This window comes from Amphiura filiformis, unplaced genomic scaffold (genome assembly GCF_039555335.1).
Source record: "Amphiura filiformis unplaced genomic scaffold, Afil_fr2py scaffold_337, whole genome shotgun sequence".
NCBI lineage: Eukaryota > Metazoa > Echinodermata > Ophiuroidea > Amphilepidida > Amphiuridae > Amphiura > Amphiura filiformis.
Window position 1 is genome coordinate 17,123 of NW_027305801.1, and position 26,669 is coordinate 43,791.

The 26,669-nt window shown below is 36.2% G+C and overlaps 2 protein-coding genes across 2 annotated transcripts; both read right to left on the reverse strand.

Moving 5' to 3' along the window:
* Window positions 1-14,102: 14,102 nt before the first annotated feature.
* Window positions 14,103-14,519, reverse strand: LOC140145500 (uncharacterized). The gene has a single exon (XM_072167211.1). The coding sequence runs from the start codon at window positions 14,517-14,519 to the stop codon at window positions 14,103-14,105; it is 417 nt and encodes a 138-aa protein (XP_072023312.1).
* Window positions 14,520-14,715: 196 nt separating this feature from the next.
* Window positions 14,716-15,663, reverse strand: LOC140145501 (uncharacterized). The gene has a single exon (XM_072167213.1). The coding sequence runs from the start codon at window positions 15,661-15,663 to the stop codon at window positions 14,716-14,718; it is 948 nt and encodes a 315-aa protein (XP_072023314.1).
* Between the last annotated feature and the right edge of the window lie 11,006 nt (window positions 15,664-26,669).

Genomic DNA, 26,669 nt, shown 5'->3' on the forward strand with positions numbered 1-26,669 from the left:
GTGATTTGGAATAATAAGCGTATTCTGATTGGTAAAAAGTCGGTGTACTACTCTAAGTTTGAGGAAGCAGGCTTCCATACAATTTACGATTTCATTGATGACAAAGGCAATTTTAAGAATTTTGCTAACAGGATGGGTGATAACTATAATAGAATTGATGTGCTTAAATGGTTTGGACTGATTAATGCAATTCCAAAAAGTTGGCGTGACATGATTCGTAAGGAGGGGACGACCCTTCCAGAGGACTTAGGCATAGTGATCAACTTATCGAGAGGAAGTGTTCCACTTCTGAAACTGAAGTCCAGGGATGTTTATAAGTCATATATTGATAGCATTAAAACTGATCCTGTTAGCCAATTTTCATTAAAAAGAGTTTATAATATGACCGAAGCCGAATGTTGCGAGTTGTATTTAATGCCTTTCAGAGCTACGCTAGATGTGAAATTAAGATGGCTTCAGTACAGAATTACTCATAACATTTTGCCAACTAATGACTGGCTGTGCAAAGTTGGTTTGGTTGACAATGATAAATGTGTCTTTTGTAAAACAGAGAAGGAAACCATTGTACATCTTTTTGGTAGTTGTAATATTGTGAACTCTTTCTGGCAAAGTATTCAGACTTATTTTGATTTCATACCTGAGTTCGATGAATTTAGTAAAGTATTTGGTTTACTGGATACAAATGTTAATTACTGGGCAGGTATTAATCAAATTATGCTCATTGCTAGAAGATATATTTACAAGTGTAGATGTGAGCAGTCTAAGCTATCTTTTAATGGTTTCAAAAATATTGTTGTTGATACCTTGAAGCTTGAACATTTTTGTGCACAAAGAAAATTGAAGTTGGATTTACATTTTAAAAAGTGGGATCCCTTTCTCAGCTTGTTGTAGTGCATGATATCTGGGATATCTCAGTTTGCCCTTATTGCATTGTATGTATACGGTTGAGGTGGTACTGCACCCCTGGCCAATTTGATGCCTATTTTTGCATTTTTCTACAAATTTGTTTGAGAGGAATGCAAGGATGGTCACGGTTTTGTCAGAAGGTGTGGTACCGCCTTAAATCCTTTATTCCATAAAAGTGTACTAGAATTTGTTTGTTGAAAATTCATATTAATTTCATGACCCCATTTATATGCTTGTCTGGAACTTGTTGTGATGCATTATATCTTGGGTATTTTAGTACCCTTTATTGTATTGTATATTATGTATACCGTTAAAGTGGTGCTGCACCCCTGGCTAATTTTGTGCCTATTTTTGCATTTTTTCTCCAAATTTGTTGAGAGGAATGCAAGGATGGTCACGGGTTTGTAAGGGGGTGTGGTGCCGACTTAAATCCTTAACTCCATAAAAGTGTACTGGAATAGAATATTGTATTGTTTTATATTAAAACAATAAAACATATCTGTATTGTATATTCTTTTTGTATATTCTTTTTGTGCTTGTATTATTATTGTACTGTTTTTATTTGCAACGCATGAAATGATTTAAATAAAAGCCCGATTTCGGGCATGAAATACAACAAAAAAAATCCGTTTTCCGAAATAATGTAAAACGTAGAAGTTTTTAGCCTTACCAATTCGCCAAACTCAGTAGATTGATTGATTGATTGATTGATTGATTGGTCGATCGATCGATCAAGCATTTTGTAGTTAAAACACTTCCATTAGCATGATCTATTTTTAAAACTTCATTATAGAGCTTTTTAAGGCAGATGTTCTCATTTCTTAAACTGTTCTATTTTTAATCAATTTGTATTTTCATTTGCTGGTGATGAATGGACCTACTTCTGCCTGGTAGGGTAGGCTTACAGTTACACATGTACTCAGTACGGTCTAATTTTTATTCACTACATGTATATATTTATACTGTGAATTTTACACGTTTCACGTCTACAGGATCATAAGTTGTACAAACATCTGAAAGATTATATTAGTTAAGGTCCAAAAAAAGTAACTAGTAAAATTATTTATCAGCATGAGGTAGTCGGTGAAAATAAAGACAAACATCTTACAATTAATTACAAAAGACGCACATAAGTTTGGCCTGGTTACTCTTTGAAGTTGAATAAGGCAAGTAGATCATCATCACACGTATCATACCGAGTGCAGTGCAGAGCCAGTGCTTATTTCCCAACAAAAAGATGATAGGGTATCAGCTACCACGACAAAGGGCATTGCCATTTTTTTCCTTACTAGGTTTGGTCCGTGTTATTTTAATGGGCACCAGAATTGCGAAAATTGCGGTGTGCGGCGTTGCGGCAAGCTTGATTACACTAAGGCCAACAACATGTTGTATTGGCGTATTATACATAGGCTTAGGAACCAGGGGTTTGCGGGGGCTCAGCCCCCTCAATAATTTTGGTGCGGGGGCTGGAATACCTTTCAGCCCCCCCAATAATCCCCAGGTGAAGTTAAAAATTATGATAAAATAGTAGGAAAGTGGGTGTTTCCGAAAGGGGAAACCCCCCTCGGGCCCCCCCCCATGGTGGCCCATCAAAATGTTTTCAATTTTCAGCCCCCCTCCCCCCATGATGAAAATCTTCCTAAGCCAATGTTATATATATATATAAAAAAAAACCGGGCCATTTGGGGGAGGCACGCCCTATCTAAAATGACCGGAATGTGCCTATGCCATGCTAAAAGTAGGGTGCTTTCAGGTAAAATGTAAATATGGGGTCATTCAGTATACAATCTGAATAAAAGAACTTCAACAAAAGGGGACCACATGGGGTAATAAACTGTAAAAGGAGGGTCATCGGGTACAAGATCGCCAAAAGAGGAGCATAGAGTATGACCTACATAAGTGCCAAACTGCGAAAACACAACTTTGAGTTTGAAGCAACTGGATGATTGATCTGCGGTGATTTGAGAAATCCCATTATTTCTCGAGGAGAACACAAAAGATATTCACTTGTCACAGTAAATAACTCTTTGTCACCGAAAAGATTACTTCGCCATAAAAGGTGATCCTATTTGACAAATTAAATTTAGTCGTTACAAATGACATTTTATAATTCAAGATAAAAATGCTGATAATGAGGAAACAATGTATAGCATTTTCCTCATTATAAATATATTCATATCCCCGCCCCCCTCCTTCATAGTCAGTAGTTCTAGAGTTAATTGTGTATAGCAGAAGTGATTGAATTCTCGCTATTCGCAATAAGGGCGCCGCCAGCGGTTTAATGTAATCGTGATGTATCATGGGAAAAGGTCGACATCCAAGTCCGCGCAATACGAATATTACCATGCTATTACATAGGAACATGTGACAATATTTTTTAGTTTGTCAATATAACGGTATTACACGCAAATCGATAGAGAAAAAATTAATTGTGCACATTTCAAATCACATTATTAAGTATTATTGAGTATCGATTCGCGTGTAACACCTTTATTTTGACAAACTAAAAAATATTGTCACGTGTTCTAATGTAATAGCTTGGTAATATTCGTATTGCGCGGACTTGGATGTCGACCTTTTCCCATGATACATTACGATTACATCCCATGATACATCACGATCATCGCAAACCGCTGGCGGCGCCCTTATTGCGAATAGCGAGAATTGAGTTGAATCATATAAACCATCTGGCCGGTGTTCTTAAGATAGGCAAATTTAAACATTGGGGCATTTGAAGTGGTATTATGATCTTGAAATAAATATCATATTATTTATCCGCTAATGTCAACTAAGTGAAAGAAAAACTTGAAAACCTTTGCTTTGTCCTGAGATCTTTGACGATAAGCATGAGATTTCTTTTTACGCGGTACAAACATGATATACGAAATTGGCAAAAAAGTGGCTCAACTCGGGTGATTGAGTAAAATCGGACATAGCGTTTGAACGGAAACTACGAAATTAAGACACCAAGTAACGATTTTCTGTTAGCCAAGATATTTCTGATTCTACTTTTTTTTTTTGAAAAGCAAAAATGCAATTGTTAATCATGAAAGTCGGGTTTACGAAATGCCAGCTTTATGCGCAAAAATGCCAAACGTGGCCCAACTCGTTTTCTGAACGATTTAGTTTTTTGAGCATAACGTTTGAGCGCAAACTAGTAGAGAAACCATGTAAAGTTTTCGGTTAGCCAAGATGCTGCCGATTCCACTGCATATGACATTGTTGCCATGATCTCTTATTTTCGCAAAATTCTTATACTTCTGGAACGGTGTGATCTATTGTCAAAATTCAAAAGGCAGGCCTATAATATGACAGCTTATTTTCCTCAACCACGCCAGTTATTTAGTTATGTTTAGTTGTATTTATATGATCGAGAAAGCAATGGATTTGCACATTTTTTTCCACAAATAGAAATAAGTGTTTTTAAATTTAACATTGTCATAATTGAATAATGCCAAACTCGAGCAAGTTAAGTTAAATAGCAAAAAATGTCAAATTTGACACAGACACAGATTTAGTCATGACGGTATAACAAGAAGATCCGGGGGAGGGGTGAGCACTTAACATAAATCCTGGTAGGAACTGATTTTCGTGGACTATAGGTACTTGATGAACTGAAAATATGGCCAAATTATACGGTATAGAGCTAAAACCTCAAAGAACTGGAGCAGATCCAAATGTGGGGCTTAATAACTGCCAGAGAGCCTGAAAAGGGCCCCTTGACCGTCACACATACCCGTACCTTTACATATGAGTGCCCCCTCGAAGATGTATACGTGGTGCTGCGCCATAATTATACTGCTGCGTTACTATTAACACCCTGTAATTCTGGAGTAGGCCTATCCATTTGTTTTAAAATACTTGGCCACGGTACATAAACAGTTATCATAATATTTTATATAAATTTGGCACGTCAGGCAAAACTTAAACTAAAGCTTCGTCATTATGGTGTAACAGCCTGATTTGCTCATGAAAAGAGCCACCCCCATAAAACTTTTTGGTATAGCCTGTGTGACCTTCGACACAAGAGTTCTTTTGTTGTTCTCTGCATCAGTGGTTAACATCATTAAATACTAGCTACGGATGAAGAGTACAACCAACTAAATCTTGCTGTCAATGTTTTACTGTCACACAGGTATGTTGGTAAGATTTAAGATAAGGTATTTTGGCATTATGAAGAAAGATGAAATTTAAAGACAAAGATCTTCTGTTACCGCCTACATGGAATATAATTATGTTCTGAGATGATCTTGCGCTCACCTAAAGAGGTATGTTATCAGTTTAAAGATATTATCAGTTTTGCATTTAGATGTAGATTTATCATTAATTTGATAAGATAAAAGTATTGTTTAGTTTAGATTTTAGACACTTACAAAATATCTAAGTGTAATGTATTTTGTATATACGGCCTACCTATATTACATATAGGCCATATTAGGAGATATTAGGTTAATAGTATTGCCATAATTAGCACCCAAAAGTCCTGTCTAGTCAGAACTTCATCTAGGACTTTTGTTCAGATTATGTAAGAAAGTCACAAAGTGTTATCTAAGCAATATGAAAACACCCAACCATGCATAGTGAGGAGACCTTCACTTTCTATTGAAACTCGTTTGGCCATGCTTAATTCAATAAGATTTGCAAATAAAAGGCTAGGTAGTTTATTTGAAGATGGTTAAAAAGTGGAATTTAGTCTTTTGTTAAATTGTCATATTATGAAGGGATTTGCATTTTAGCTTGGAACTTCTCTATATATTGGTGTACAGTGTGGCAGGATAATATAACTCATAAGAAGTGATGTTATTGTAAATAAGAAATTCAGTGATGATGTCAGAGTAACAGAATACATGTAGAAAGACCATAATTAGAGACAAGTAGTAGTTTATGCTATTATATTAATTATTATGTCTAGATAGTGAATATAACTTTATATGTGAGTAATAAGAAATTATTATTAAGGAAATAAGAAGCATGAATATTTAGTATTTATATTTAAGATTGAGATACTTAAATTTACAAATTCCTTTGATAAATTATCAATCATGATTAAGATTTCTTTTAACTTATATATGTTTGGATTTAGCATTAATATGAGTAATTAATACAAATTTCATATTCAAGTTATTGTTTTGCTCCAGAAATTCGAATGCATAATTAATTATAACATCCTAAATTACTTGACTTGCATATATGTTATGTTTTGAACAATTAGTTGATAATCAATACTATCGTCATATTTAATGATATCATTTGGAATTAATTAGGCTTAATTAAACTAGTTTCATGATCACGATTATTTAGAGATATATTTGGAAACCTTAAATGAACGTAACTATTTTGATAATCATATTAAGTAAGCATTTGAACATGTTATTATATGATTAGGTTAACATCATTAAATACTAGCTACGGATGAAGAGTACAACCAACTAAATCTTGCTGTCAATGTTTTACTGTCACACAGGTCATCAACTACAATAAAACCCTACCCATCCGTTAATACTAAACTGGGGTAACAATACTATTCAAATGTATAATATGACTATTATTACTAAAATGATTACTAAAGTGAAAAAAATTACATGGACAAGTTTTCAAGCACTTATTGTTTTGTTTCACCCTGTAGGCCCCTATATATTTTGGGCGACCCTGTATATCAACTTGAAACTAAAAAAAAGTTATTATTCCTGTATTATAAGCTTTCCGAAAATAATTATGTACTTTTACTTTATGGAAAAAATGTTACAGCACTTTATGCCACATCACCTCTGATCGTCAACAATTTGTGACATGTAACCCCGGGGTGCACTCCCTAAAAATAGGTGACGGGGATGAGCGGCCACATTGACCCCCATTTTCAAACCACCTATCACTGAATGACCCCCTTTTTATTTTACTCATTTTGCTCTCACCTAATGACCCGCACTAAATAAACCCCCTTTTCAGGAAAAATATGCTCTCACTGAATGACCCCATTTTCAAAAATATATGCTCTCACTGAAAGACCCCATTTTTAGGACTAAATACTCTCACTGAATGCCCCCCCCCAAAAAAAAAATGAATGCTCTCACTTAATGACCCCTATTCCCGCCCATCTTTTATCATCCTCACCAAACTTGACCCCCTATTTTTTGTTCTCTCACTGAAAGACCCCAATTTTTCTTTATTTATTTTGTCACCAAATGACCCCTACTTTTTAAGTCGTGTCCGCACATCCCCGTCACTTCCATTTCGAGTGCTCTCCCCGGGGATGTAACACTAAGGTACCCAAGTTTATGCCACGTGACAACGTACTTTAATGTATGGGAATGTAATTTGTAAGGCCCCCCCCCCCACAAGTTGGAAGGAAACTGAACTTTAACATGACAATTCTATGTATTACATAGTGTAAATGATGTGACCATAGGCCTACTATTATAGGGGCAGCACAACAATGTTTTCACAAATAATTACCGGAGTGCTATAAACGTGTTTTGGCTTTGATCATGTCAATCAAAACGTTTTGATAACATTAAAATGTCGGGTGATAAAAGTCATGGAAACTTTTTTTAAACGTTTGATAATAAAAAACACTACAAAATTACAAAATTTAAAACAATGGTCGTGGTAAACACTTTGGCAAATATTTTGTCACTCACACTTATATGTTTTGCATAAATTTTTTCTGAATCATAAATATAAAAACGTTTTATACCTTTTATCGATTAGTTACCTGGGGAGCATTCGAATATGAGAAAGAGACGTACCTGTGTCCACCAGCGTATGAAACTAGAGGTATATCAGTGCAGAAATTTTCAGAAAAAGGGGGTCATTCGGTGTTGGCAATGTTAAAAACGGGGTGATTGTGTATGGGTGGGCCCAAAATGTCACATCATTAACAATCAAAAATAGCTTTTTACCCAATTTTACAGTACAAAAAAGACAAAACTCATTAATTTGTTCAAAATGCGTCGAAATTTAAATATTGAAGGCTAACTATTATTGTTCAAAAAGGAGGTTATTCAGTGTAGGCTACTGAAAGAACGGGTCATTGGGTGTAGGATTTGCAAAAAATAACGGGGTCATTTCATGGGCACATGGTGTATGTCAATATATGGGAGTGCCCCCCCCCCGAACGATGTCAGGCCCTAAGTTTTCTGAAGTCGAATATACCGGATGACCCCCCCCCCCCATACACACACACTTTTAGGTTAGGCTACCCAATGACCTCCTATTTCTTAGGCTTTTCTCTTGCTTCTCTTGGAAGGCTTATTACCCGTCTCATGTTGACTCTTGCTCTTGCTAGGCAATCGTTTTTGCTCTAAAAATTTGACTCTGTCAACCCTCCTTTTCTCACACGTTTCTTCGAACAAACGACGTGCGGCGCCCAACTCTAAAACCGGGCTACCTGCATCTATCTTTCGCCTAGCTGCAGTCATAGCCTCATCAATTTCAATTTCGAATTCCGGAATGACCCTATTTTCCAGGTCTTCCTTCATTAATTTGACATATACTCTAAATCATGTTTCCGAAAAAGAGTGTCAACTTCAGCCCTCATCTTGACTGAGAAGTTGCACTCTTGTAGGCTGGGGAGTTTCCTGACCGCACAAAACTCCACCGGAATCTCGAGATGACCGTCAAGCATTTTTGATAGCTTGGTCATCTTTTCCTCGAGAATTGCCAAACCAATTATTTTCCTTTCCACCATGTGAATTAAATCAAAAATAAACGCAAGATTGTGCTTCGAAAGCTCTTGATCCGGAATCTTAATAGATGGTGGTGGGGGGACATCGGAGCGCTCTTTCTGACCCGGGGCAATTAACTGAGAGTCCTGGGTTGGCCCTAACGGCACAAACACAGTCAGAGATTCGTTTACCGGCACCTGGTCTTCCGACCCTTGCACCTGTTTTTGACTTAAACTCGGCACCTGCCCTTCCGGACCTTGCACCTGAGAAGATTGCGAGCTGGAGATTGAAGTCTGAGAACCTGACATCTTCTTCTTTAGTGATAACTTATTCACGAACGGTAATTGTCTGCTCATACTGAGAGAGAATTAAAGTTTTTGATCAAATGCGTCACCTTATATTCATAATGCCAAAAGTACTTCAATGCGCTGATTGGTTGGTAAAGTGAGCAATCCTATTGGACCGCGGATATGGCCAATCAAAAATCTATAAAATTGACCAATCATGATTTTTCATGCTAATTAGCTTTGTAATTTTTATACGCGGAAATAGTTTCACTAAAATTAAAAATTAAAAATTAAGATCATATTCCACAAAAATTATAAAGGTTCACACTAAAATATCCAGTATAAAACTTAATCCAAGTAACTGTAAAAGAAATATATACAATAAAAATAAAATCTATCCAAATTTTCAAAATATATCCAAAATGTGTCCAAGATATAATTATATTTCTAAATATAATAATATCACAGGCCGTATAGAAAATAGGGGAAATTCACATTAATTAAATTCCAATTATTCAAAATTATGCTAACTATCAACCCCTAGAGAGGTTGCTCCATATCTCAAAAGAGATATGAATTGCTAAACAAGCAGCTAGCAAGACGATCGTTTCTGGACTCATGTCCTTCATCAGTTGCACTGCTTTGAATCAAGAATTCTCTTGACTCTTGCATATTTTAATATATAAAAAAGTAGAGGTTCTAAAGTCGATCCTATACCTCGGAATGACTACTGTCTCCCGTACTTATTTATAATAAAGTGTAGCCTGCCCAAATTTTCTGTGCGTACACCTCGGTCAGCTAACTTGCCTCCCGGAAAATTAGAAAAAACCGTCCAGGTACTCAAATTAAAGCCCTATGCCACGGCTAGTCTTCAATTAGACTATCTGGGGGGACAAAAGAAAACTTAAAGTTTCCTATGGTCAGCTAACTTGCCGACTATCATGGCCTTCTTCTTCTTTCTTTCCTTTCCAAAATCAAGAAGAATTAAATACCACACTAACAACTAATTCAAGGAAGCAATTCTTAACTGCGTACACAGTAACTTTCCTTATTAAACATGTTCAACGTTTCTGTTGTTATATAGGTCTAATTTGTAACTTTGTAAATTTTATTCTGAATTCACAATTTCCTGTGATTCAATGCCTCTATCAGAATATTCCTCTTCATCCAATATCTCAAACATTGGCATAGCAAGAGGTGGATGTTCATTTTCAAAACAAACATCATTGAACCCTCTGTTCTCTAGAAGCAAATCTTGCAGCATGAGCAAGTTAGGGGATCCCGGCGGGAATCGGGTTCATCATTCTGATCATCATCAACTGAAACTGGTAATTTTGCTCTAACCAGAGAATCACACAAATTCTTCGTTCTACTATATGCCAAAATAGGAACTTCTGGGAAAATGCGTTTCAATTCTGGATGCTCTGAAATAATTTCCCAATGTTTCAGTAATGCATTCTTAACATGTTTACTCTCTATATGCGGATAATAGCTTGTTTTGAAAACCAAAGGTATTTTGACATCACGCTGTTTTTCCGCAATGTACCCTTGTCTGTTTTCAAAATCTACTTCATGAGAAGCTTTCTCAATTTCCTGAAAGCTATAACCCCTTGCCAGGAGTTTTTCTTGGAACACTGACTTCTTTTCTTCATATGTTTCCAAATTGTTTGAGTTACGTGCATATCTAATTAGCTCGCCTTTTATAAATCCCTTGAACACTGAGGGACTATGGCAAGAATTTCTATCCAAATAACACCATGTTTCTGTGGTTTTTATATAACATCTTACATCTAAGATGTTAGAGGTCCTGAATCTTTCTCCCTTGTATATCACAAGGTCTAAAAATTGTATTTCTTCTTTCGAGGCCGAATATGTGAACTTGACTGTTTGGTGCATGTCATTAATTTTTCTTATGAACTCACCAAGCTCCTCCATGGTACCTGACCACATCAGGAGCGAGTCATCCATATAAATATGGAAAGAGACTACATTCTTGTCCAAATTCATGATTTTCTGGACTATCTTATTCACTACTAAACAACATAAACTAGGACTTGATTTTAGTCCAATAGGACAACCAGCTATCTGTAAGTAGAATTTACCGTTAAACTCGAACGCATTACGGTATAAAACAAGTTTCAAAATTCTCCTCATAAACGCCAAACTAGGCATCGGAGGGTCACAAGAAAGCGGATTTATTTTCGCTAATGTTTCCATAGCTATTTCTAACGCTTCTTCCTGCGGCACAACAGTAAACATACTAACAACATCTATGCTCGCTACAATGACGTCATCAGGCAAAACTAAAATTTCTACTCTTCGAATTGTATCTGCTGTGTCTTTAAGATATGCTGGTGATTTTTTGACCTCTGGAAGGAGGTAAAAGTCCAAAAATTCCGCTATTCTATTTAGCGGGGCACTGCATGAACTAACTACCGGTCTACCTATAAAAACCTGATTAGGCTCTTTAACTTCCTTATGCACTTTGGGTAGCATAAAAATACCGGTGTCTAAGCGGGCGCCACCCTATAGGCATGACTTTGTGAAAAGCTTCTAATTTCACTCTTGCTATATTTACTTCGCAATTGTTTTGCTAAAATTATGCCCAGCTTAGAAATAAAACCACAATTTGCTTATATTTGATTTTATATTGTTTTCTGATATGCACGGGATAAAATCTTGTGCGTATATTCTTTGTTTAAAATACAAAATTAATGGACTTATAAAAACACCAAATTAACCGTGACCTTTGTACCGGGCTTAAACCAGTTTACCGCCTCTTAGAACCCGATAGACGGTGACCAACACTATGGACCACAATAGCCTAATCTCAATGGCATAGTCCAATAACCTTAAATAAACAATCATAGTGCAAAATTTAACATAACTTGCGGAGTATGAGTTTTTGTACCCAAAGTTTCAAAGTAATTCAATGAATGTACACATGTATGTTGTATTAGTTGTCCTTGTTTAAATAGCTACAGCATGGTACAGTGTATGAATAGGCATCTTATCAAGATCAAGATAGTGATAGTGACATAACAATTAACATGCTTATCTTACCAAGGTCTTATCTATTTGCATGGTGTAATTGAAAATTATGGCCAAGTTCTTTTGCATGGAAATTAGAACATTTTACTATACAAGCTGTATCAAAAAGTTTGGTACCCAGCAGTTTTGATAGTTATTGAAAAGCCTGGTTCTTCCAAATGCAATATCGGTTCCCTCTTAAAATGATAAAATGATCAGACCATAAATCTTTTGTGACTGTTTATGACATTAATCAACAAATTATGCGGATCCTAGATGTGTCGAGGATGTTACGTTTATGAAGAAAACGTTACGTTTATATTTTCAACATTGTTAATCATTGCTACGTGTATGTTAACAAATGAAAGTTCTGTAATTTTTGTAAATTCTTCAATGCTAAGTATTCTTTTGGATATCATCAAATTGTAAATCTCTAGTCAGAATTTCAGTGTGTTAACAACTATGTATCAAAGACGTTACGTTCATGTACAAAATATTAACGTTCTTATCTTGTAAACATTGTATACCCATAGCTACTTTTATGAAGAATGAATGTTCTGTAAATGTTTTTATCCTTCGTCTCTATTAGATGTTCAGTATATTAGCAAGTAGAAGCAATATCATCACTACAATATGCCTCAAAACAGAACTCCACCACCCCACATAATCGCAAATTGACACAACAGCTTCATTCCAATTCAATTTATTTCATCCAAAAAGGTCCTGTGATACACCTTCCCCAATCAAACACATTTGCATTTGATCATCTTCTACTCTTTCCTGAGTAGATCATTATAATATCAAATCTAAACACCATGCCATGGAATTCACCATATCACGTCCAAGCTCACATTGGGCGCCCCATTCCTTTTTTAAAGGAATTATTATTGTGAATTTCCCCAAATTTGGTCCTTTTGCATGTTGGAGCATGTTTATTTGTTAAGAATAAGTGTTTGGAAGTATCCGAAGTAATGGCTAACCTTGTGGTTGACATAATGAGTGTGGATACTTTATAGTATTTTGCCCTACATAATAAAAGTCGTGATAAGCATTCGTGTAGCAAGTTTCAAGAAAAATATTGTATTTCACTTTGGCCATTCACAAATATTATACTACCGGTAAATATCACTCACGAAAAAGACAATGTCGTTGATGATTTAGAACATTGTCACATGATGATTTTACTTAACCCCAATGTTCCAATAAAATTACTATTTATTTTACTTTTTAATTTGCCAAATGAACCTAATCTTTTAGGTAGTTCTAACATGTCTAACTTGCAATAAAAGTCAAATTTTAGTACTTTTACAATTTTAGGGAAAATGGGCGAAAACATTCAATTGTGCATGTTTTCTTACAATAGTAAATCATACAATTCTATGACTTGACACAGTCTATATATTTATTACCATTCTCTGCACCACGCAAGCGGATAAAAAAAAGTACAAGTTACAAACATAATGTTCAGAAAGGAATCTCAAATAAACCAAAAAGAGATCCCCTAGGATCAGCAAAATGCATAATGAGCTATTAATTATAGCTTATAGTATAAATGATATTAACCAGCTAATGAGTAAATCTATTCATCCTCGTGCAGTTTGTATCACTATTTTATTTTGTACTATTTTATTTCAAATAATGTACTTATGGTGCTGAATAGATTTTTCAACAGATTCTCAACAAATCTAACAGTTAAAGTTTCACACATCCACAATAGACATATAGTTATTGACAACCCATTGTATTCACTTCTCAGAAAGTAAGTGTGTATATTTCACTAACTACAGCCACTTAAAACTTGCAAAGAAAATATTTTGGTCAACAATTCAACATGGGTATATACTTTGAAAGGATATAAAAAATGGAACTCCTTTAGAATACCCTATTTTGTAAATTTTTGGTTGCTTATTAACTGAAACCAGAGTAAACTCAGTAACCAAAGTTCTTGATATCTGATCCAGAAATTGCACTTACTTTGTGTACGTTTCAGCAACACTGTTGCCTTTGTCAACACTTGATGATGATGAGTGATTCCTACTGGCAACCGACGCTAGATGTATCTCCAGCGTAGGTCTTGGTGTTGCCAGTTGATTTTCCATCTGGGGATTTTCTTGAACCCAGTTCTAGAAACTCATCAAAGATGTGTGAGAGTTGATACTGTCCGTCGTCTCTGTTCATGGTGGTGCCCCCCTCTTTCTAATTTCTATAGCCTCCTTTATCCAGCGTGTAAATCGTTCTTGTTCCGTGCCAATGATCTCAGCGTCCCCCATCCAATAACATGGTTCTTGTCGACTACGTGATCTGTTATTGCAGACTTGTTTACCGTTGTGAGAGACTCTTTTCTACCGGCTCTGGTGGTAACTGTACTGTTAACCTTCTCCACTTCTTTCCTGTGTTCGTCAAGTCGTGTACCAAATTTTCTTCCAGTTTCCCCTATGTAGGAAAGGTCACAGTTCAAACAGGGGATCTTGTAGACTGCTTGGGTCAAGTTGTTTGGATCACGTTTATCCTTCGGGCGGGCCAATTCTCTGCGGAGCGTGTTGTGTGGCTTCATCGCGGTAGAGACATTGTATTTCTTCATCACTCTTGACACCCTTTCTGTAACTCCTTTCACATATGGTAGAACGACCATACCACGGCTTCTGGTGCTGTCATCAGTCTTTTAACCGATTTCTTTGGCTTGACACTCTCCATCTGGTCTTTAACTTTTCCAAATGACCACTTAGGGTAACCGCATGTTTGCAACGCTTCCTGGATTTTCTTTTCCTCCTCAACCTTGTCCTCATCTTCCGTCACGATGGTGTTTTTCCTGTTGTATAACGTGCGAATCACCCCAGTTTCTGATGTAATGGATGGTGCGACTGGTAGTTGAGGTATTGGTCGGTATGCGTAGGCTTGCGATATACCAACAACTTCACCGTTCCATCTTTCTTCACAATTAAGGTGTCTAGAAATGGAAGCTGACCTTGCGATTCTTGTTCAAAGGTAAATTTGATGGAGCCAGACTTGTCTACTTGGTTGATGTGGTCTGTGAGTTGCTGAACACTGTCTCTTTGAATAACTTCAAGAATGTCGTCGACATATCGGAGCCATAGCTTCGGTCTACAATCAAGCGGAGCAGTAGCGATGGCCTGTTGTTCCAAGGCTTCCATAAAAATGTTGGCCGCTATCGGGCTTACGGGACTGCCCATCGCCGTACCGAAGAGCTGACGATATATTTTGCCTTTGAAAGTAAAGTAGGTGGTGGTCAATATGAACTCCAATAGATGCACGACATCCTCACTTGTTATTTTGAACCCTGTATCTCTGTTGTACTCTCTAAGCAAGCTTTCCTTCTCAAGTCTATTTTTCACAATCTCTAACACTTGGTCAATTGGCGTGTTGGTAAATAAACTAACCACATCATGTGAATTAAGAATATCTTCTTCCTCGATGACCACTTTAGCCAGATCTTCAGCTAACTGCTTGGAATTTTTCACATGATGTTGGGTATTGCCGACTAAACCACCTAGTATATCCGCCAGCCATCTAGATGTGCTGTAACCAATCGTCGCCGTGTAATCTACAATTGGGCGCAGAGGGGTATTTGGCCTGTGTATTTTTGGCGTACAATATAGCCTAGGAACATTTTCGGCAGTGGGGTACAGTTGCTTATACTTAGTTTCGGTGATCTTACCTTCCTTCTTTAATTTAGACAACGCAGAAACCAGTTTTCGTTTGTACTTCGCCGTCGGATCAGCTGGTAGTTCCTCGTATGTCTTCTTGTCTCCAAGCATGGTATTCACTTTTCTTCATACTCAACTTTGTCCAACAATACCGTAGATTTTCCTTTGTCTGCTGGCAAAATAATTATATCCTCCGCTTTCTTAAGATCTTTGATGGCTTTTCTTTCTTCTTTGGTGACATTCTGCTCCGGCACTTTTGATGATTTTAAAGTGCTCGCTATTTTTGCACGAAGTTGAATTCCATCGGCCAGCGGTAGGTGTTTACAGGCTAATTCAGTCGCCAACACAAATTCCTCCGCGGGTATCTTAGACGGTGAAATAGCATAATTAAGGCCCTTTGTTAGCACGCTGGTTTGAGCCGCATTCAGTTTGTATTTTGATAGATTTACAACCCATTTTTTGAGCTGAGAACCTGACAGATGAATCGCAGAATCATGGGACTTTTTGCTCTTGGCGGCGGCTTTATTCGTCAATATCTCTAACTTCCGCAGGAGACGGCGTTTAGTATCTCGATACGTAGCCTCGCTAACAGTCGCTAAGTGACGCTCGATCTTTTGTCCTAGCTCAGATTCCGCGGGAATCTCGTTGTTTACATCGTCTTTTAGCTGATCTTTTTGGGTTTTTAAGTTCTTGGTTCCTACATAGGGGAAACTGGAAGAAAATTTGGTACACGACTTGACGAACACAGGAAAGAAGTGGAGAAGGTTAACAGTACAGTTACCACCAGAGCCGGTAGAAAGAGTCTCTCACAACGGTAAACAAGTCTGCAATAACAGATCACGTAGTCGACAAGAACCATGTTATTGGATGGGGGGACGCTGAGATCATTGGCACGGAACAAGAACGATTTACACGCTGGATAAAGGAGGCTATAGAAATTAGAAAGAGGAGGGCACCACCATGAACAGAGACGACGGACAGTATCAACTCTCACACATCTTTGATGAGTTTCTAGAACTGGGTTCAAGAAAATCCCCAGATGGAAAATCAACTGGCAACACCAAGACCTACGCTGGAGATACATCTAGCGTCGGTTGCCAGTAGGAATCACTCATCATCAAGTGTTGACAAAGGCAACAGTGTTGCTGAAACGTACACAAAGTAAGTGCAATTTCTGGATCAGATATCAAGAACTTTGGTTACTGAGTTTACTCTACCGATCCTGATGAATTTATTCAACCATGAAACCAGCGTAGTTTTTAAAAAAATACAACTTTAAAATAAAAAGTAAATTATATGCCCTATAGGCCTACATTTAAAAAAATTGCCTGTTAGGAAATGAGAAATAAAATCTGATCTGATCTAAGGGACCGATCGTTATTTACGGCAGGGGGGAATGGATGTTTTGGCAAAAATATCGACAACAAATTTCGCTTTCCCCCCCCTCGCGTCCGCTCAAAATTTTCGCGTTCCCCCTTGTTTTCCCAATTTTCTCCATTTAAAATTTAACAATCCCCCTCAACACCACAAAAAAAATTCGTGTTCCCCCCTAGATTTACCCATTCCCTGCCATAAATAACGATCGCTCCCTAAGCTAATTGATCCTACTCAGTTGCCTCAAAGCATAATGTCAACAAATGTGGCATTATTAATGAATGTCCGACTGGAGATGAGCAATAATATACAATTTATGTTTATCCATGGTGATATTTTGATATATCCATCCAAGGACATAGCTATTATTGTTATAAAGAAAGTAAAAGAGTGTGAAAAAAACCCACAAATTGAACAAGTGGTTGACACAGGGTATTTGCTTTTCTACTGAAAAACATATTACTGATTGTGTTCAATTATTGAATGATAGGCTGATGTCGATAGTGTATAGGCTACATTTCTAATACATGTACTTAGGGCTATGGATTTTTGTGTGTGTCTTAAGGGATCTGATATTAACGTTTAGCGACGTATTCACGTATTTTCTGTGTCAGCCGAGAGTACGTCAGTCATATCGAATTGCATTCGGAATACGGAGAATGTCCTTCTGATATCAAATAATCTTAATTTTTTGAAATTCGCGATAGGCCCATAAATAAATACAAATTTTACTATGACAAATTATTAAAATTGGATATTTTTTTATATTTAACAGTCCTCGAAGTAAGCTTTATAAATCTAATGATATGTACTTAACGTGTATGTAGCTGGAATGAAAAGCTGAAACTGAAAATATTGACCTTTCGTATTGAAGATATACATTCCAAAAAGACCTAATCTATTTTTGGTGTTCTTAGAGAAAAAAATCCATATCTTCAATACGAAAGGTCAATTTTTTCAATTTCCCCAGCTTTTCATCTTTTTTTTTTGTTATTATTTCGCGATCCTAGCATACTCTTTTTATGACTTTTTTCAGTAGATATCCACCAAAAAAGCGTATTCCCAAAACTTCAGTTGATCCCGATTTTGCGTTTGCGAGTTATGCATGATTATGTGTATTATACATCTCCAAAGGCTACTGTTGTAATTTCAAATTTGACGATATTTTTGCTGAACAAATAATCTGCAAAACATTTTGGTACATAAACATTATGTAGCCTGAGGTTCAAGTGGTATAATCTCAACTTTGTTTGAGAAAAGTTGGGGAATGAGTCTGTGGATCACGAAATACCATTTTAAGTCCATTAAGTCCAACATGATAACCTGATAGTGATGATATGAATTATAGCAAATGATATTTTTATAGACAAACGTTTCATTATATTTCAGAATATTGAAAGGAACTTAGAGGTGGCGATCGTTTAATATCTCCGAACGTAGGCCTAATAGAGTTTTTCTAACTTTAATTAGGCTATATTCACAATAATGAGCCGCATCTAATTTTTACATAAAAGCATATAAAAATTGCTAAAATCTTTAAGTATGTTTCGATATTGGTAAATTAGAGAGGGCAGAGTTGTGAAAAACAAAATTAAATTGTATTGGGTGAGCTGCAATTCCTCGACTCCGCCCATTGTGATTCACCCCGGGAATCACCCATTTAGTCCGTGAAACACGCCGGGTAAAGCAGAACAAAGGACACACAATGCATCCGAAAAATAACGTGAAACACTAAACGGAAGGCCGTGATTCCTGTCTTGATTTATCCATTGAAACCGTGAAACACGGACAGGTTAAACAGCGTATTTCACGTTTGGGCTTGACAAAAACGTGAACAGATTCCGAAGTTAAGGGTGTGTTGCTAAGGAAAATCTATTGTTGTGCGGGGCAAATCAGGACGTGAATCACGCTGTATCACGGTAAAATTTTTAACTATACACTTATAAGCTGAAACGTATCTCATTTATTACTACTATCTGCACTTAGCTTTCCTTTACATATCGAAGTCTTTTAATATATGTTGAACAAACGGTAAAAGAATGTATTTTACCGAGAGCATCATACAACAACAAACTTAATTTTTCAACATGGCAGCGTCCAGTGAAATCACACATGCAGGGGTGACAAGCTTACTTCAAGGGAGCTCATCACATAAACAAACATGCCATAGGAATGCAATGATTAAGGATGCGCAACACTAAAACAAACTTTGATTTTGGTAAATGGCATCAACAATTATATTTCATATCAACATATTAGATTAATATGTTTGTAATAATTGATGATGAGAATATAGAAAACGATGAGGATTCCCAGGCCCGTAGCCAGGATTTATTGGGGGGGGGGCTAATATAGAAAAAGTGGACATTTTTTTCAAAATTTGGACCTTTTGAACTGGGTGCAGATATGGGCATATTTGGACCAAAAAAAAGGCATAAAAACCTCTATTCTATTGGCACTGTGGATTTTTGAAAATTCACATTTTCATGGATTTTGAGCCCAATCCTTTACCGATCGCAACCAAATGTGATCCCCGCATTCGACCGAAAGTAGCTTGATCTCCCGTATAAATTACAGCCCAATAGGACCAAGTTTAAAATTTGACCTTTGACCTTCGACCTCCGATTTCGACCGAAGGTAGCGTAGGACACTCCCCATATTTTCCTTAATCTCCCATATGAATTACAGCCCAATCGGACCAAGTTTAAAATTTGACCTTTGACCTTCGACCTCCGATTTCGACCGAAGGCAGCTTAGGACACTCCCCGTATTTTCCTTGATCGCCTGTATAAATTACAGCCCAATCGGACTCAGTTTAAAATTTGACCTTTGACCTTCGAGCTCCGATTTCTACCGAAGGTAGCTTACGACACTCCCCGTATTTTTCTGCATCCCCCGTGCGAATTTGGCGAGTCTCGGATCAAAACTGACGGAGCCTTTTACCCATATACCTACATACACACACCCCCCACATACACACCCCCACACAACATAAGGCAAATTATAGTAATATACCAGAATGCAATAGAGCAACACCGGAAGAATGTAGCCAAAATATATATTTTCAAGTCCCACTATACACTGTCCCTAAATCAAAACATATAAAAGCTTTCTTGTGCGATATACTAAGTAATTATGTTAAGAAATCGTAATGTTCTGCATGTTCGTCACCCATTGGCATTGTCCTGCTATTTTTCCCTATATGTATGTGGGGGTGTGCGTATGTATGTAAATGTTTATTAGGTAACGTTTGCAACTTATGCCCCTAACATTATGTTAAGGGGTGTTTGTTTCACGTCTTTTGGCCTTTTCAGTATCTTCTCATTTACATTGATTGATTGATTGATTGATTGATTGATTGATTGATTGATTGATTGATTGATTGATTGATTGATTGATTAATTGATTGATTGATTGATTGAGTTTTGGACATTTGGTATCTTTTGGACATGTAGTCTTCTTATTTCTATTAAAACAATTGTGTTCACCCGTTTGGTTATTCGTTCACCCTGATTTTTATATTTTGCAGTGTTCTCAAAACGAGATTATACTCGCAAAGAGCGTCTTGTTTTCAATTACCGCGAACACCTAGACTATGCCATAGTCGAATTTTATTTAAAATATGTTATTATTAGTCATGATGAACCCATTTCGTTTAACTCAAAATTATACTGATGTTTATTAAAATTAAAGTATTTAATAGTAAAATGGTCATAAAGAATTAAAAATATCAGATGATTAGTGACAATAAAAGTATTGAATGCAACATTATCTTGTATGATTATAATGGCTCACTTTAATACTGAACAATTCTGATTTTGGAATCTACCAGTTTATTTACGAAAATCAACTATGGACTTTGAATTTGAAGCAGAACTTTGTCCCGGGACTTTGCAATCTAAAAACACACTGTCAAGCATATTTGTTTATCAGTCCATTAACCATAAGTATTAAGCATGGTATAGTACAAGACGCGCTAGATGTTTGATGAGAGATTTAGTTTCGCGTAGACCCTGAGAAAGCGACGCAAATACCACAGAAAGTTGTGTACGGTGTAGTTAATGGTGATGGCGCGGGCCCGGAAGATTTAAACCATAGTGAGATATGGGCGACCAATCACAAGGCAGATCCATTTAAAGATGCATTCCATCATGGCCAATTTTAGTTAGGCCAGAAATTGGCCCAACTCTTCATAGAGTCCCGTGTTAAAAATCTTAACCGCAAGGCAAAGTCAGTAGTCAACTTGGGAAGCTAACAAACAGAGGGAGTGCGGTGACTGAAAAGATCAGATACAGATGTGAAACTCTATCAGTTGCACACAAATCAATATAAATCAGTGTTTTAAGCTTAAATGCAATAGCCAGAGTGTGCAAAATGTGCAAGTGGACTTCGGAGAAGTCTAGCGAACACCATGTGACAACAAGGAAAACTTTTGGTAGTAACATGCCAGATCCGTACAAAGGGTATATATAATGTAAATATTTATCCGTCCATTTCTAAACACTAAACCAAGTATGAGACAGGGTTCGTCCTTATAATGATAATTGGGGGATCATTCTTTAGTTAAATAACGTACTTTCAAACTTCAATTTACAGCGAATAAAAACACTTTTAACAACTCTGTGGCAAAAATATGTTTTATTTTGCTTCTGTAGAAAAATATTTACATTTTACACTAACATAATAATCATTTGTCAAACATATGCTTACAAACTAGCAGACCCCTTTAGATTATTCTTGGCACTTCGTGAATAAATATTGCATACTTAATGTCAAGTCTGTAATATCGGTATGGTCATTGCGGGTATTTTGCATGCTCAGAGATGTATCAGGTTGGTTGCCTGAGGGAGCCAAAACACACTGAGATTAGGCATTCTAAGGGACGCACCATTAGATACCAAGGGGGGGGGGCTGGGTAGTTTTTTGGAAAAAAAAAATTTGTCGCGCCATCAGACTAAAAAAAAAATTTGATCCACCTCGGACCAGAAAAAAAAAGACTTGATGTCAAGGGTGAAAAAAAAATTGTCACAGAATAGTGAAGAAAAATTAACCTCATTTAGCTTTATATTACAAAATTATTCGCGCTTCGCGCGAATTTGCCCCTTTTTTCATCAAGAATATTTATTTTAGCTTCAAACTGGTAAACTTTTGTGCGCATTTGTTTTTGAAAAGTAATTATGTGAGCCAGGTCTGTGAGTGAAAACACTTGATTCACCCCATTGTCAAAATTATTATAGAAATCTGTGCCACATGACTGATAGAGAGCATAGGCATAGATCCCGGGGGGATAAATCCCCCAATATTTGCTAGGGGTGGTCCATACAATCATCCCCAAAGTTGACGCCTGTATGTGGGTTTGTGACGAAATTAACCTAAAAAACACCAATTTTTGCGCGCTTTGCGCGCATTTATTCCACATTTGTACCAGTTTAGCTTTAATATGCCAAAATATTTCGCGCCAAAAGAGGTTCATTATACTTCAAGAAAATTTTTACACATAATAAAATAATGTTTGTTTGTGGCACTCGAAATTTAGTTGCTACAAAACCTAAAAACTATTAAAATGGACAAATTTCTACAACTCGACAAACACATTGTTGAAAATTATAGGACTTTACGATTGCCAAAAAAAAAAAATTGCCTCTCCGAGGTGTTGAAAAAAAAAATTTGCTTCATCCATGGGCTAAAAAAAAACAATTTTGCTTCACCGAGGTGCTAAAAAAATGTTGTCACGACCCCAACTACCCATCCCCCCTTGATATATAATGGTGCGTCCCTAATTTTAAAATTTTACAAACATTAAGGGGGCGCAACACAAAATATGCGTCCCATAGGATAACATGTGATTTCGGCCTACTTCGAGCGCCATTCCTGACGTCCCTGCAATACTTGGCAAAATAAATTTGGTATCAAATTAAAGCTCTGTTTGTGTAGATTCCAAAACTTTTGTCGGCATATATCGATGACCGTTGACTTTTTTCGCTATTTCGCGGTGCAAAAAATATGGCCTAAAAATATACTAAATTCACTACTCACATTTCAAAATCGGAAGCTGTCTTCATCCGCCACAGTTTTTTTCTGCATTTTATCCTTGAAGACACTTGTCGAATTCATATGAGCTGATTTTGAGTGATTTAAAGTGAACATGTCGGTAGATATGGTCGCTACAATTTCATATTCACTATGGACTATATTAGCCGAATGTCGTTCTTACATAAAATGTGTAGTGATTTAGTGTTGCGCCCCCTTAAAATTATGAACAAATTCATAGCATAATATTATACTCAAAATTAAAAAATAAAACAACATATTTTAATCCATTGTCCCTCAACTTGCTATTAACAGATTACATTTTGGCTTTTAGTTAGTACTAAAGGATTAGGATTTAGCTAAAAGATTGGCAAAACAAGTAATATTTCTTAAACCCTAAAGTTTAGTACTGTATTTTTCGGGAATCGGGAGAAGTCCGTGTAGGTTGTCTGCCCAGCAAACACAAAACGTTTTCGACATCATTCGCAAAAGGTTATAAAAGGTTGTCAGAAAATGTTTAAATGTCGGGTTATATTAAGGGTATAAAACGTTTTCATAACATTTAAAAACATTTTTTGATAATCTACTGCCCAACAAACACAAAATGTTTTACAGAAAACGTTTAAGTATCGGGTTATATAAAGGGTATAAAAACGTTTTAATAACATTCCAAAAACATTTTTGAAAACTTGATACAAAACATTTTAAACAGAATGTTATTTTGGGGTTGAAAAAATATTTTGCGAAAAATGTTTGCCCAAAATATTTGCAATGACGTTTTAAAAACGTTTTCATGACCTTTATATAACCCGACATTTAAAATGTTATTAAAACGTTTTGAATAAAACATTTTAAGAACATTTCTGTGTTTGCTGAGTGCAAATATTTTAACATAATGTTATTTAAGTGTTGACAAAATATTTGGCAAAAAACGTTTGCGAAAATAGTTTACAATAACATTTTTAAAAACATTTAAAAAATATTGTTGTAGTGTGTTTTCATATAAAACGTTTTAAAACGTTTTCATGACCTTTATATAACCCGACATTTTAATGTTATTAAAACGTTTTTACCTAGTCCTTCAAGGAGGACCACGCTCCATTTAGTACGATAGTCCACGCCGTCAGGCGTGGGTCCTTCTACATTCGACAAATCCTTCCCGGAAAGTCGGGGGAAATGTCAAACTGATTAACCACGCCTACTGACAGCTACTAATGATATTCAGCCAATCCGATCGACTGAATATCATCAATAGCTGTCAGTAGGTGTGGCTTGCCTACCTACTACCAGAACACTAGCTTCTAGCTTGGGATTGACACCAGTATTGCGTAACAAAATTGATTATTAATCCTCTTCAGTTGCATATGTGTTAATGCTATTATAATACTCGGTTTTACCCTCAGTTCACTGACCTCTAGGTAGCACACAATCAGTTCCTTTTGTCATCACTACATTTAATATTGTCCTGGTTAACCACGATTCGTTACTATTTTTGTAGAGGTTGTGCTTGAAATTATTGATTGGCTACAAACAAAGGATTTGAACCGATGTTCTTCACCGTAATAATTGGGCAGTGCAGTCCATTCGATCAAATGTCGTCATTCAACCTATTTGTTCGTAGTGCATTTGTTATGTGCGTGAGACGAACTGTTTCGGTAGATTGCAATCATGCTTTTGTTGAATGGATTTGAGGAGTCCACCATATTTACAGTATGATACGTCATATGCACAACCTCTATTAATTGTGATAGTTGGCCTATTCGTTTAACATGTTTAAGAAAAATATAGAATTGGAGGACACACGCTTCATAAAAACTTTGGGTTTCACCTATTTATTTACTTTAAGGGGTATAATACCATGATTTTCATCCCAATGACAAAGTTCAATAACCTCAATTAAATACTCAATAGTGCAAATTTGACCTCAAGTTGCAGAGTATGAGTTTTTGTACCCAAATTTTCAAAGGTCATTCAATGAATATACAAATGTATTGGGGGTAAAGAATTGTGCCCTCATTAGATGAGCATGTTGTGGATCCTAGTGTAAGACATGAAGACCTACCAATTGAGAGACTGATTATAAATTGAGTGGTTGCTTGACTCGATTACTTAATTGATTGATATTTTAACACCAAGATACGGTACATTAATTACGAGACTACAATGTAATTTGTTAATAATCATAATTGATCGATTGATCAAACGAATGATTATCAATTGATGCTTGTTGAGTAGTTTAATGCTTGACTGACTATTAATTCATATCAATCTAATAAGTTATTGTGATTCTATTATTATATTATATTGATTGATAGGATGACCATATCAATTAAATGATTAATCAATCAATTCATTAAATAATTCTGATTGTTTTCTTGATTGTTTGTTGAATACTTTATTGGTTGGTTGAATGATCCAACGATTGAGTGATTAATCTAAGAATCCCTTGAACTTGAAGAATGTCAGTTTGCAACCATTTGTCGAAAATCGGAGTAACTTTTAATTTTTTCATCCCTAGCATGCAAATTGACCTTGGACCTGTCGAGCCTCAAAACTTGGCAACTATGTGTCCTGAGTGCAAATATGTTACACTGTGATCCTTATACCCAGACAAATAATTTGACATGTTTTTAGTGAATATGGAGCATGTTTAATTTTTGCCTCCTATATATGACTATGAGTATGTAGGGTGTTTGAGGGTCTTTTGGGTCTTTTTTTAGGGTCACGGAGTTCCAACTTGCCGCTTGATGCTTATATAAGCACATTTCCAAAATAGAACCAGACTAATATAATGACTGCACTGATTTTACAAAATAAATCAATATGATATCACGATTTAGGCCTACACTGGTAAACCAAGCTACTTTAAAAGTGTGAAGTGTTTTGATCCATGCAATCTCAAAATCAATCGATTGAGATGACTAGCGTACTCGTCCCAGTTACATAACAGATGCGGTTAAATGATGGGCGGGGTTACCAACCATATTTGGAGTTATTACGTTGTCATTAACTGGGTTGGTTCAGATCACTGCTTATGGTAATTCGATTGCGCTGCTGGGGGTAGAGCTCCAATCTATAAGGACCAACGCCTGACGGCGTTGATTATTAGTACTAAATATTGCGTTGGTCCTGTATGGACTATTTTTACCTAAACCAAAAGCCAAAATATAACTTATTTATAACGTTTTTAAAACGTTTTTGTGTTTGCTGGGTGTCCAACCGAGTTCCCCAGACAACCCAGCAAACACATTTTTGCAAACGTTTTTTTGCCAAATATTTTGTCAACACTTAAATACAGTATGTTAAAATATTTGCACCCAGCAAACACAGAAATGTTCCTAAAAAGGTTTTTTATTTCAAATTATTAACATTTAAATGTCAGGTTATGTAAAGGTCATGAAAATGTTTTTAAAACGTTTTTGCTCAAGTGCCAGAAATGATAACATATCATTTTGGCAATTTTGACAAGTCATGAATAAATTCTCAAATTTAAAGTTACATTCTACTCAAATTCTCGACCAAACGTATCAATATATAAAATAAATATATATCACAAATACTCGAATGTAAGTTCATACGTGCTACAAACAGGTCCAAAGGCTGAAACTGACTTCAGGACACAAATTTACCGACAATGAATTTGCGATGTGTGACACAGTTTAAACTTTTGGAAATTACCACAAATAGGCATATATGAATGTTATGTTTGAAAC